Genomic DNA, 14,307 nt, shown 5'->3' with positions numbered 1-14,307 from the left:
TCCCCTACTCTCACAGAACAATAGAATGCCCCAATGCATATGTGAACGGGGCCTTGGCAGTTTAGATTTATTTGCCGTTGGCCACGTGACCTAATAGCTTAGTTTGTAACGGTCACCTGAGCTCCCACAATGCACTGCTCTCTAACAGGAATCCAGCAGAATTCGGAACTTTTCTATTTGAACAGCCAAAAAAACATCATATAATAAAAAAAGAAAAATGTAAAAAAAAATTACAAGTAAAGCAAACAGTTACAAAGTGACTTAACTTTTTATGTAGACAAACTCTGGAATATTGTAAAAGATCACTCAACAGCAGAGTTCCCCCTTAAAACAACCCTCCTGTACACCATAAACATTTTCACTATAGAAGCAGAATAAAATGTAGAGTTAACATGGCTGGAGCCCTCCTTTACAACACTGCTGCAACGGTTCGTCCCATTCCCAGTCTCCTCTGCATGTACGGATTGGCCAGTGCTAATCATCATCAGCACTCCAGGAGCAGGAGGGCGTGTCTTAGACTACCGAGAAGCGGACGGCCATTTCTCACACATGGAGATGACTGGGATTGGGACAAACTGCGGCAGGAACATGAAAAGAGCGGGCACCAGCTATGTGAACTATACTTTCTGCATAGATATTGAAATGTTTACTGAGGAGGGGGGGGGGGTCACTCTTTTCTGTAGGTTGTGGTTAGATAGAAATTGCTGTTCAAAAAAAGAACAAATGCTTTATTGTTGGTGGTGTATATGTAGATCATACGACACGTATGTCAATTTTCCATGTCACTTCCTTCGGGATAAAACCCAAAAATACACACACTGTACACATCTGCACTCACTGCTAAAGGCACTAGAACACGTTATTTAGCCTCAATATACGAGAACTACAATTTACAGTATACAATTCCGATGGAATATTTCACAGAACAAGTTTGCTGGTTGGAGCAGCTATGCCGACCAACAGTTTTCTCTATTTCCGAATTCCGGAGCCACATGGCGTATAAGACAATGGAGGCTTCACTATAAATCCAAGAGAAATACAGTGCTGTAAATGGCAAATTTGTCAACTTCCTACGTTAAAACTTTCACCAAACCTGTAAACGGTTTGATCCTCTTCGACGTTAGTGATTCTGTAAATAAAATGTACATCTGTCTAACAGTTCTTTGTAATGACATGGCTTAGCGTTTTATATAAAGCTAGTTTGCAAAGATAAATGTGAAAAACAGAAAAAACTAAATTCAGAATCCAAGTGCCAAATGCAGCTGAATACAAGGGAAGCAAGTGCAGAGCCACAACCAAGACATTAGTGGCGAATTATTCAGTAAAAACACCATATTGTATTGCAGGGTTTCTGGAGTTTGATTATAAAGGAAAAAAAAAAAAGTCCCTTCATGGCCTCCCAAATTGGATGGAAGTGTACACCATATGGCTCATTCATGGCTAGCGTCAGATGTGAAACAATAGCATGCAAGCCAACAGCTGCTGGACGTGGACATCAAAGGAGGAACAAACAATACATTTCTTTATCAGGTTGCCTGAAGTTATACCATGTCTAGAATAAGCCACAGGAAAAAAAACATATATATGCCTCTTGATTCTAATATATATAGATATATATAGATCACCTTTTACCACTGGTGAAAGAAAATAAAGTACAAAGAAAATCATTGGTCAGAGTTTACCATGGTAAATAGATAAAGTAAGCAAATGGGAGAGCAAAAAAATATACAAATTAGAAGCCAAGTAAGGCCTGTTCACATCAGCGTTGACTTTCCGTTAAGGGGTTCAATCTGAGGTTTCCTTCGGGGAACCCCTTAACTGAAAGGCAAACGGAAAACTTTCCTTCCGTTTGAATCACCATTGATCTCAATGGTGACGGAAACTGTGCTAATGGTTTCCGTTTCTGACCGTTGTGGCAGGGCTCCGTTGTTTTGACGGAATAGCGCAGTCGACTGCGCTATTGATTCCATAAAAAAAAACAAAAAAAAAAACAGAACCCTGTCACAACGGTGACAAACGGGAACCATAAACAACGTTTCCGTCACCATTGAGATCAATGGTGATGCAAACGAAAGCTGAGGTTTCCGTTCGCCTTTCCGTTGAAGGGTTCGCCCGACGGAAACCTCAGACTGAACCCCTCAATGGAAAGCCAACGCTTATGCGAACACAGCCTTATTGTGAAACCCCTGTCTTAAACGCTTACATATAGGGTTATATACCCTTCAATATAGGGTTAACAAAGCCAGTAATTACAACAAAAAAAAACACAACTGATCTTGTCACCATTACATATACCCTTCAATATAGGGTTAACAAAGCCAGTAATTACAAAAAAAAAAAAAAAACACACCTGATCTTGTCACCAGTATGTGGGTTACCGGCAACCGCCTACAATAGCGTCAAGAAAAGAAAGATGCTGAACAATTCAAACATACATATCACACCATCCTTATAAGTGAAGCCATCAAACGGCTCTAGCCATATTCCATTAGCATCATAGAATTACTTTATTTAGAAGTCAGTCACGTTACAACTAAGGCAGGCTTTACCCCACGTTTGGGAGATCCGCTCAGCACAAGTGAGAGGGCAAACATCCCTAAGGCCTTATTCACACGAACGTGTTAAACATCTGACGGACCCACATAATTCAATGTGGCCGTTCAGGTCCGTGAGAAAATAGGACATGTCCTATTTTTTCACGCTGTACGCATCCCTCCATAGACTAGTCTATGGTGGTATGCGGGACGTTACGTCCCACAGCGCAGAGCACGGATGTACCTCGGACGTGAAAAACAGCAATTTTTCACAACCGAGATGCGCAACGCCCGTGTGAATTGGGCCTAAGAGGGTTCGGTCTCATGACTAAAGGTTTTTAATGTCTGCAAATACGGATCTGTAGGCATCCGCATATTTGGCACACTGTATGCAAAATACGGTCTGTAGTGCATCCATATTTACGGATCCCCAAAAAAAGAAAAAAAAAAAGAAAAAAAAAAAGAAAAAAAAAAAAAGGAGGCTACAAATGATGTCACCAAAATGTGCCAACCCGTTGAAAAGGTTTCCATGGTAAATCACCTGCCGTCGCATAGCAACGCTTCCAAAATTACGAACGGCTATGCAATTGTGGACAAAAATAGGACATGTTCTATATACTGCGGATCATTTCTACGGCCCTAACACATCCATAAATATATGGAAAGGTGTCCGTGTACAATAGAAATGAATGGGTTAGGAATTTCATCGTAATTACTGATTAAAACTATGGTTGTGTGCATGGGGCCTTGGGAAGTTTTTTTCTCTCTCTGTTGTGTCAAGATTTGTTCCTACTTTTAACTTAACAAAACAAAAAAAAAACTCTTTCAAATGTGAAACCAGTTTCATTTATATGCACAAAACTAGTCTCCACATAAAGTGCTGGCGAGGGCTACCACATTTTGGTACATTTTTAGCCACAGGACCACAAAAGTAAAGCATTTTTTCCAGAAATGTAAACAAAACCGGCTTACGTATGTGTCTCGGAGGGAGTTAAAACTGCTAAATAAAAACAAAACCCACACCTTACTAGTAAAAATCTCTTCCTTCAACCATGTCAAAAATGAACTACACTACCCAGCAGTCCGTTCTAAACAAACGACCGATCATATTTGCCACTTTAGGGCTTGTCCACACAACAGTTTTGCTGCGGAAAATTTCCATAGCATTTCCACACCAACTAGCAGACAATCTGCTGCGGAAATTCCGCACCATTTCATGCGTTTTTCTACTGCGGATCATAGTGTGGGTTTTTGCGGTGTTTTTTCAAGGACTGCAGGACGGTGATATTACTTCTTCCTGCGATGTCACTTCCACCCCCTGTAAGAAATACCACAGGGTTGCCGCAGCAAATTACGCAGCACATCAGACAAACGCAGTAAGTCAGTCCACTTTCCACAGCAATAATGGACATGCTGCGGAACGAAAATGACACCGCAGGTGAATTTCAGGACTGAATTTTTCTGCAACGGGTGGATGACATTTGGTAAATCCCACACACTTTGGTGCGACTGTATTACGCTGCGTATTTTCCGTCTGCAATTACGTTACTTGTGGACAAGCCCTAACAAGAATGAAATCAAGCATGACAGCGAGAAGAAATAGGGATAGGGGGAGGGTGACAAATGACCACTGTTAGCCATAATAGCGCTCATGGTGCTAGTGTCAGATAACCACGCTCTGTCAGAAACAAGACGAGAGAAGTGCAGAGGACAAACAACTGAGCTCACGAGAGACACTAGCTATTCCACATAGAAAACAAAACGAACGAAAAGCACCATCTAGTTCACATTTCTGGCTGAAACAAAGACCAGAACCAGAAAACCCGGCTGCTTTCTTCCAAAACCAGCCGCACACCTGAACACAGGTTGTGTGTAATATGGAAGTTCAGCCACATACACTTCAACGGAGTTCAGCTGCAACACCAGACATGTGTGGCACGGTTTTAGGTAGAAAGCAGTCATGTATGTCTAAGGCTACATTCACACAAGCGTATCAGATTCACGCGTGTGAATCTGGTCCGTGTGTATTGCATTATGCATCAGTGTGCTTTACGAGGGGCATGTGTTATTTACGCACTCGCAAAGCACATCTTTTTTTCTTTTAATTATTTTCAATCGAATTGATGTGTTAATCACGCACAGCACACGGAATGGGCACATAGGTGTGTGAAACCGCACCAATATAAGACATGAAGTGAGTTTTACGCAGCGGACTCTCGTTGCGTGAAAACTCCTGTATGTATGAACGGCCCCATTGAAATCAATGGGTCCAGGTGCGGCACATGATTTCCATGCGCAGCACATGGACGTTATTCACGTTCGTGTGAATGGGCCCTTATCCTGTGCAAATCTTAGTCAGGTAAATGAGTCAGCTCCAAAAGTTAGAAGCCAGAAAACATGCTGAAGGGATGGGTCCACAAAGCACCATTGTTTTTTTTAAATGTATAGCAATTGTTCTTCAACCATGATGCGAGTAGTGATGTGCGAGCCCGGCCTTACGCGTCCCTTGTGGATATGACCCATCACAAGACGACCCCTTTCCTTCATGGCTTCAATAACAATGTACCCTCCCTCTAATAACAAAAAAATATAAAAAATCTACAGAAAAGACCCTCACATCCCCAGGTGGCACTGCCCCCCCCCCCCCCATTATAGTTTCCTTTATTGCAACAGCTGCTGCATCCTCTCATACAGCCCCAGGAGTCACAGCAGGGACTCCCTCCCCTCCCACAGCGTAGTCACAGCAGGGACTCCCTCCCCTCCCACAGCGTAGTCACAGCAGGGACTCCCTCCCCTCCCACAGCGTAGTCACAGCAGGGACTCCCTCCCCTCCCACAGCGTAGTCACAGCAGGGACTCCCTCCCCTCCCACAGCGTAGTCACAGCAGGGACTCCCTCCCCTCCCACAGCGTAGTCACAGCAGGGACTCCCTCCCCTCCCACAGCGTAGTCACAGCAGGGACTCCCTCCCCTCCCACAGCGTAGTCACAGCAGGGACCCCCTCCCCTCCAACAGCGTAGTCACAGCAGGGACTCCCTCCCCTCCAACAGCGTAGTCACAGCAGGGACTCCCTCCCCTCCAACAGCGTAGTCACAGCAGGGACTCCCTCCCCTCCAACAGCGTAGTCACAGCAGGGACTCCCTCCCCTCCCACAGCGTAGTCACAGCAGGGACTCCCTCCCCTCCCACAGCGTAGTCACAGCAGGGACTCCCTCCCCTCCCACAGCGTAGTCACAGCAGGGACTCCCTCCCCTCCCACAGCGTAGTCACAGCAGGGACTCCCTCCCCTCCCACAGCGTAGTCACAGCAGGGACTCCCTCCCCTCCCACAGCGTAGTCACAGCAGGACACCCTCCCAATAGGCAGGAACACCAAGCCACCTAGCAAACCAATTCAACCCCGCCCCCCAAATAGTCAAGCAGGGCTAGTATGTGTGTTATTATGGAGTTCAATGTAGAACAGTATGTAGTTTGCATGTCATCTTTTACAATTCTATCTATACAGAGGATATGTATCACAAAAACATAGCTGCAACCACTATAAAGATATATTAAGAAATTAAAATCAGTACCTAAACCTATTTAGATTTAAAAATATATATATATTAAATAAATAAAAATAGTATTCAGGGATGGACATTTAACCTTTCGAGATCTCTGCTTGTTGTTATTCAGTAGGAACATCAATTTTTTACATTCCATGGTCATATTATGGACACACAGTGGCATTGGTTCGCTACAGTTACAGCAGTTATCAGAGCTGTATCTTCTAAGGCTGGGTTCACACGACCTATTTTCAGACGTAAACGAGGCGTATTATGCCTCGTTTTACGTCTGAAAATAGGGCTACAATACGTCGGCAAACATCTGCCCATTCAATTGAATGGGTTTGCCGACGTACTGTGCCGACGACCTGTCATTTACGAGTCGTCGTTTGACAGCTGTCAAACTACGACGCGTAAATTGACTGCCTCGGCAAAGAAGTGCAGGGCACTTCTTTGCAACTTAATTTGAGCCGTTCTTCATTGAAGTCAATGAAGAGCAGCTCAAGATTACGACCATCAAAGACGCCTCGCATAATTCGAGGAGGAGCTTTTACGTCTGAAACGACGCAGCTGTTTTCTCCTGAAAACAGTTTGTCTTTTCAGACGTAAAAGCCACTTATCGTGTGCACATACCCTTATGATCCCAGCGTCTGTGTACGTCACATAACCATGACCAGAATTTTATCCACTAGAAGTAAGCAATGAATGTTCCTACTAAACCAGAAGAGATCTTGAAAACGGAAGAATTGATACAGAAAGTATCATGGGAAATTATACAACTTAAAAGGAGTTGTCCAGTCATAAGATATTGATGGTCTATCCTCAGGCTAGGCCATCAATATCTGATCAATGGTGTCTGATTACCAAACACCCTCATCGATCAGCTGTTTTGAAGGGGATTTCGTCTCTTGTTCGAGTGTCGCTTCCCATTCATTCTGTGCCTGCTCATACTGCGTATCGCCGACACGCTTGTAGTGTCCGATCATAATACTGCAGCTTTCTCCCATTGAAGTGGATTAGAGAAGGCTGTAATACTGCATACTGCCGCTTCATGTGTTTCATTGATTCACAGTACGAGAAGGGACGGTAACGAAGGGGGAGCAGAGCTTGTACGAGTGCCGCAGGCTCCTTCAAGACAGCTTATCGGCGGGGGGTCCAGGTAGTCTGACCCCCACCAATTAGATATCAATGGCCTACCCTGGGGAGAGGCCATATATTTCTTATGAATGGAAAATCGCCTTTAATTATACAAAAAAAAACAACATTTTCTGAAGCCTGACAACCCCTTTAAGTTTTTGTATACGGTTATAAAAAGTACTTTAGACTATATATGTGCACACACGTTTCATCATCCTGCACAACATGGTACGTTCTGGCCTCAGATCCCCTGTCCTGTTTAAGAGACATCTTCTAACAAAAAAAGAAAGCTACAAATAATGTCTTACCATCTTCTTCACCATCATTCTCCACTAATGACCCATTCTCCTCTTCAAAGCTTCCGATACCAGATTCTATTTGGGGTGGCTGGACGTGCTGTTGTGACAGCAACTGCCGGACGTTACTAATCTCTCTCTTTAACAGTTTTAAGCGTTTACTTCTGGATCCACTTGATTTCATAGCAAAAGTTAAGTCTAGTTTCTCCAACATCTCTTTCAGCTGTTCCTCCAAGGGCATATGGATGCGATTACTGGGATTCAGCAGCTTATCAACTGTAAAAACACAGAATAAAGAGAAATCACTACTAAAAATATATTTTTACTACAGTATTTCACAACTACACAGTTATAACACAGCAGATCAAATATGACATTTACTCTAAATCCGATGGATGAGATATCAAAAACTGAGGCAAAGGAAAAGTGGAGTAGTTACCCAAGGCAACCAATTAGATTCCACCTAATTTCTCAGAGGCTTTTTTGAAAATGAAAGCAGCAACCTAATTGGTTGCCATGGCCAACTGCTCCACTTTTCCTTTGCACCAGTTTTGATATATCTATCCCAATACCAAGCAGAGGGTCAGGAAAACGCCTCCAAAATTAGTTTTACTAACGCCTTGATGGTCAAAGAATTTTGACCCTTCATTACCACACTCAAAAAGGATTTATTTTTGATTTTTTTTATTAACTATATACTAAAATATAAAAAAAAATTTAATTTTCGGATTGAATATTTTGTATTCTTTTCTCTTTACATGATTATGGGGGCAGCCATCATGCTCTGCGAACAGTTGAGAGATTTGAATTACAGCAGGCACATGGACATTTTTTTCTCTATTTTCTACCTTTGTTTTCCATAAAAACAATTTTCTTAAATTGCCCACATTGCTTTGTCCTGTGTTTGATTTAACCATGAAAGGTGTATTTCCATCATAGACACAGACATTTATGGCATAATTATAGGATATGTCATAAAGGTCTGGTAGGTACGGGTCCATGATGTGACAGCCACCTCGATAGGCTGGACAGGGGTCCAACATTCTGGAGACAAGACATTTGATGGGAATACCCTTTTAACCTTTTAACCCCTTAATGACCGGGCCTGAAAATGTCTTAATGACCAGCCACATTTTTCCGTTTTTACCGCTCTGCATTTCAGCAGCCATAACTTTTTTTTTTTCATACGGCCTTGTTTTATGCGGGAGAAATTGTATTTTTTTTTCTCCACAGTTTGGAGGTAGAAAAAATAAATCTTTACGGCGTGAATATAGGAAAAAGACTCGGCATAGTTTTTCTTGTTTCTTTTTTATCCCGTTCACGATTCACGTTAAATAACCCATTAGATTAATTCTTCAGGTTATTACGGTCGTTTAGATACCCAATATGTGTAGGTTTTCGGTTTTTTATTTTGTGTAGGGGCAATAAAAATATATTTTATGCCGAATAACGACTTTTTTTTTTTTGGACTTTATTTTTTTTATTGTTACTTTTTTTAATCCCATTAAGGGATAACTATTTTTTACTGGTAATGTATTAGCATACTCCTGTATGCCAATACATCATAATGTCTCACTATGACACAGGCTGCTGTTAGGGCAGCACACAGTGTGCCCTAACAGCAGACAAACTGAACAGACCTGGGGTCCTTTCTAGGTCCCTAGGGCTGACTAAAGAGGGATTCCCCGCTCTATGATCACACCACCGGGTTTTCTAGTTATGCGATCAAAGAGGGGAGTTCCCTTTGATCTTGCCGCGGCCATGGACCATGGCGATCAAAGGGTTAAACAGCTGGGGTCGGAATGTTTTCCGACCCCAGCTGTATTCAGCAGGCTGCTCTAAGATCAGGAGCTGTAAGTTACAGCTCCTGCTTAGAGGATGAGTGCTCATCAGCCTCTTCAAAGCAATCCCAAAAGACATTGCTGTAGACAAAACAACTGCACCGCCTGCCGTCAAAAGACGGTGGGCGGTGGTTAAGGGGTTAAAGCCAATAGCATTCATTCGAAATGGGAACCTGGATGTTAGTGTAAACAGAGAATTGAAGCGGTTGTCTCATGTAGAAAACCCCTGGCTGCTGCAAGGAATATGTATCGTTATATGCAAGCCATTCAAATGAATGGCCAACTCCACAATGTACGGATGGGTCGGCATCTTTGTTTTTGTTCACAGATGGCCTTTAAAGATGATCTGTCATTAAAATATGCTGCCTTCATTAAAGGCAGTTTATTATATTCACTGGTCCAATGAGCTATTATATCAAGAGGAATTTTTCATTGTGAATATCTCAGAAGCTTCTGAGCATTTACTGCTCCCCTCGCCAATTGACGGCCGCCAACATGCTGGCATATATTTTGGCAGCTGTCAGTCATTGGGGCAGGAAAAAGTTGGTGAAAGGTGCACCAAGATCATGAACTAGGAGTCTGCCGTATTCTTTCTTCTGAGCCATCATCCCATTTGCACCAGTGTTATTTGGTATAACAGCTCAACTGTCTTGTCGATGGGCTGCAAATTCTTCTTTTTAACATTCATGTCCACATCTGTAGACCATTTCTAAATGGGTGCTGTGCTTATTAATTTTATTGTATATCTTCACAGCAATTGGAGCACAAATTTACTGTTGTAGCACTCAGTCTCCTGTATAACCCTTTAACACGGGCCAGTGATTGGTTAAACCAGCGTTCATTTGAACACTGATCGTTTCCCTGTTTACACAGGGCAATAATCGGGATGAGTCGATAAAGGAGCAAACGTTCATTCATTGGCTTGATCTGCTCGCTTATGCGGCCAATAAAAATGGTCGCTAGTCGGCCGCACATATTTCCGTGTAAACAGGGAGATGTGCTGCCTACATGATGGAATTGTATGGCAACGAATGATCGTAGTAATGATCATTCACCCCCTTAAATTATCGATCGCTCCTTGTGAAAGGAGCAGACGAGCGCTGATCGACGAGCTGCCTCTTCGACTGACGATCGTTTAAACAGGCCATATTGGGCAATGTAAAAGGACCCTTAGTCTTAACAGCGTTGAACAGGATTAGAAAAACATGGCTTATCATAACAAACCTTTTAGAATCAAGATATCCCATTGACCGCTGCAGGGGAAACATGGCATTACTTTGCGGCCACTCTTATAAATGGCCGTCTACATTATAAAAGGGCGAGCAGACACACCGCTAGCAGGGTTGGGAATGGTTTGGGAAAATTGGAGCATTTGCATGAATGTAGTGTGAATGGTTGGTTTCTTACTGTTCGGCACTGAATGGTGGCAGCTTGGTCCTCCTGAATAATTGCAGCTTTAAAGCATCAATGTGATGTCCTATATGCAATTTATCTGCATTATACTATATGTAATGGTGCCCTGTCAAATGCCATTTAGTTTTGGATTGATTATTTTTTTGTACGGAGAAAATTGGAAAATAAAAGCCTTTTAAAAAAATTGAAAGGACGAGCAGGGCCCACCAAAGCGAGAGCCAAACGGCATGGCAGGATTGGTCATGATTACCGTCATCTCTATTCATCCAATAATTGCTAGTGCTTGGACATAAAGGGTCTGTATTACACTCACCCTGCTCTGAAAAGATTAACACTGGAATCTGAGCAGTTGCTATGAACAACACTAACTTTTTCCGTGCATAGTTATGCATGAGGCACAATAGATTACATCAAATAGGTGACATAAAACGGGTTAGAAGCAGAAGTGGGCACATGCTGTAATAAAAGGTCTTTGCTTTCAACTGACCGGAGCATTTATAAAACATTAAAGGTTATATACAGTACATCTTTTAAAAGGGGTTATCCAGGTTTAGATAAGTGGAGGTCTGACTGTCGGCAACCACGCCGATCAGCTGTTGTACTAGTCATGGTTTACATGGTTTCCTCTCCGTTCATACTTGCATGCACCGTTACATTTGTAGCGGAGGTGAAAGGTATTGCACCATGGTCCCATTCAAGTGGCAACAGTTGGACCCCCACCGATCTAATACTGATGGCCTACCTAAAGGATAGACCAATTTTAATAACCCAGATAATCCATTTAAACGCTTCTCAAAAGAAACATTACCTTCAATATTCTCAAAGTGACATTACTTTAATGAGCTCACAGTGAACAACCCATCGAAAAGGTGTTGTCCCAACTGGACGGCGACTCCTCAAAAACCAACCGATTGCTCAGTTCCAGCTGCTAAAAACCCTGGCATCCAGCTGTAACAACCTAGGTGGCCACAAATATATCACCTACTGAAATGAATGAGCAACCATGTAATATATAGTCACACCGAGTCCACGAGAGCAGGAGCAGCTATTTGCAGGGCTTTCTGCCTTGCTAATAGAGGGCGATACACAGCAAGTCTCCCCTCCCAACTGCACATAAATTATCCACTATATGTACAATGTAGACATACCATCCTAGGTGAAAGACTTAAAAACTGCAGCTTGTGGACCACAGAATCTAAATGCTGGAAAGGTCTAGAAATACAAAAAAAATAATAATAATTTCTTACCATCTTCCCATGAAAACTGTGGTGGCGGTTCAATTTTTGGTGGCTCTGGCAAAAGCATTCCTGCCTCTTCATCAAATCCAATGGCATTAGCATCTCGTCTAGATTGCCTCAATAAAACCCCGCCTTGATCTCTCAACCGAACGGCAGCACGATAGAACATTGTGTCCTTGGCATTATACTTCATGCAGTTCTCAATGATAAGATTAAAGTCCTCTTCAAACGCATTCAGATTTTTGTACCTCTGCTCCTCTAACCGTTTCTTCATGGTAGAAAAGTCCATGGGATGTTTTATGTGGTCCAAATAGTCAGGAACCTTGACCAAAAAAATTTCGTGGTAGATCAAGCATTATCCAAAACATACTATTTTTCCATAGAATGGTGATTGGGAGTAGAGGTGAGAGCGGGATAGGACATACAATGCTTTAAAAAGGGAAGGTGTCATCATTTTTTTTTTTTTAATTATTATTATATTGCTTTTAATATGATATTAACATACATTTTCTTTGTGTTCTCATGTTCTACTTCTTACGGTGTTCTTATTTTTACTTCTCTATGGGGGCTGACATTTTTATTTTTCATCTCTGTGTCGATTAATGACACATACAGAGATGGAATACGGCACATACAACTCCATAGAGAATGCGAACGGGAGCCGTTCCATTCTCAGGAGCGTGCGCCGTTTGTGTTGGAAAGGCGCATGCACCGCTCCCACACGGATCAAAACGTGTAGACCAGCGGAGGCAGGAGCAGGTAATTTATGTTCGTGTATGTGATGTGTGTATTATGTTCGTGTGATACTGTCTGCTGAGCCCTGTATCTAATCCTCCTACACTGTGCAGTCGCTCAGAAAATGGCGGCACACAGTGTAGGAGGTTTGAAGACATTCAAACCCTTCCTTCTCCTGGCACTAGCCAGAAGAAGGGAGGGGGGTTTGTGTGAGGACACTAGAGGAGAGTGTGTCCACCCCAAATTTGCAGCATAAATCAATGAGGTTGCTTTACCACAGTGACCATGCTGAAATTTTGGGAACTGTTCCCTCTAGTGGCCAGCACATGGAAATGTTATAAATTTGAATCTAATTTATTTCCTGACTTGTGAAAAAATTAAAACAATGTGTAATCACTTAAATACGAATTGTTTAACTGAAAAAAAAATAATAATAATTACAATTTCTAGCAACACATTCCCTTTAAGCTAGCAAGTACTAGATGTAAAACAAGCTGCATACTCTTATCTATACAAACAATCCATCAAACTCACCTCTGAAAGATTAACAGGCTGAGCAAATATATGGGCTGGATCCTTCTCCTGTAGCTGTTCAAGCAGTGATCGCAGTAGTACAGTCAGTGGTGTCAACTGAAGCTCCATGGCTACCTGTTCAACTTTAACCTGATAAAACATATAAAGAATTTCCAATAAACCATAAACACCCTGTCCCACTTTTATCAATGTATTTGCGCATTTTTTTGGTGCATTTAATTTTAAAACAGTGTCTGGTCTGCTTGTGTTACATTGATCCACCATTCGCGCCAGAATTTAAAGCCATTTGCACCATGTAAGCCAGTTTGTAAAACTGGAGTGAAAAGTGGATAGCCTACTGCCAGGCCAGGATTTAAATACATTTAAAATGTTTTTGTATGTTTTTTTTTAAATAAAAAAAAAAAAAAAATATTCTTAAAAATAATTCAAAAAAAAATAAAAAATAAAAAAATGAAGAATTCTACTCCACACAAACACTTGCATAGAAAAAGCTTTGGCCTTTAAGCCAGTGTGAAAGTTAAATAAGTTATCTGGTCCGGGAAGCTCCTGTAGCGGTTACGTGCCATTCATAGCAGCACCACCGCTGAGGCCAGCGATTGGCTGCAGCAGCACATGACCAATGCAGAAGCTTCCAGGACCAGAGCCATGGAGAGTGGGGTCTCAGCGCTGGGCCATCAGGGGGTGAGCATCTGCTAGTTTAACACTATCCCCTGCTGCTGATTTGGAAAAGTCCCAGTTAACTCCTTTAATAGCAGTGACATCTATAAGAAGACAATGCAGTCAAATCTGTCACAACATCTCAAGAGAGTACCCAAGCTTTAACTTGGACATTGGCAAAAATTATGCTACTTTTTATAAAAAAGTTGTTTATTTAATGGGGCCAATGAATGAAGCATCCTGCATCGGGCCCGATGCTTCCCACATGAATATTTCTCAAAAAAAAAAAAAGCTATTGAGAAAAAAAATCTTGGAAGTACAGGATTAAAATGATGACAAATTCAGTAATTTACAACTTTCAGAGGTAGAATGAGGAGAAAAA

The 14,307-nt window shown here is 42.1% G+C and overlaps 1 protein-coding gene across 3 annotated transcripts in view; it reads right to left on the bottom strand.

The window, feature by feature from the left end:
* BRD1 (bromodomain containing 1) overlaps positions 1-14,307 on the bottom strand; it is a 110,207-nt gene that overhangs the window by 30,984 nt on the left and 64,916 nt on the right. For all 3 annotated transcript variants that reach the window (XM_075857214.1, XM_075857213.1, XM_075857215.1), the window contains exons 5-7: positions 13,269-13,397; positions 12,009-12,321; positions 7,520-7,783 (exon numbers count right to left, since the gene is read on the bottom strand). In XM_075857214.1, the coding sequence (XP_075713329.1) occupies positions 7,520-7,783; positions 12,009-12,321; positions 13,269-13,397 (706 nt within the window). The remainder of the gene's footprint in view (positions 1-7,519; positions 7,784-12,008; positions 12,322-13,268; positions 13,398-14,307) is intronic.

The sequence above is a fragment of the Rhinoderma darwinii genome, chromosome 3, assembly GCF_050947455.1.
Source record: "Rhinoderma darwinii isolate aRhiDar2 chromosome 3, aRhiDar2.hap1, whole genome shotgun sequence".
NCBI lineage: Eukaryota > Metazoa > Chordata > Amphibia > Anura > Rhinodermatidae > Rhinoderma > Rhinoderma darwinii.
Note: the sequence above shows the minus strand (reverse complement) of the source record. Positions and strands in the feature narration are given on the sequence as shown.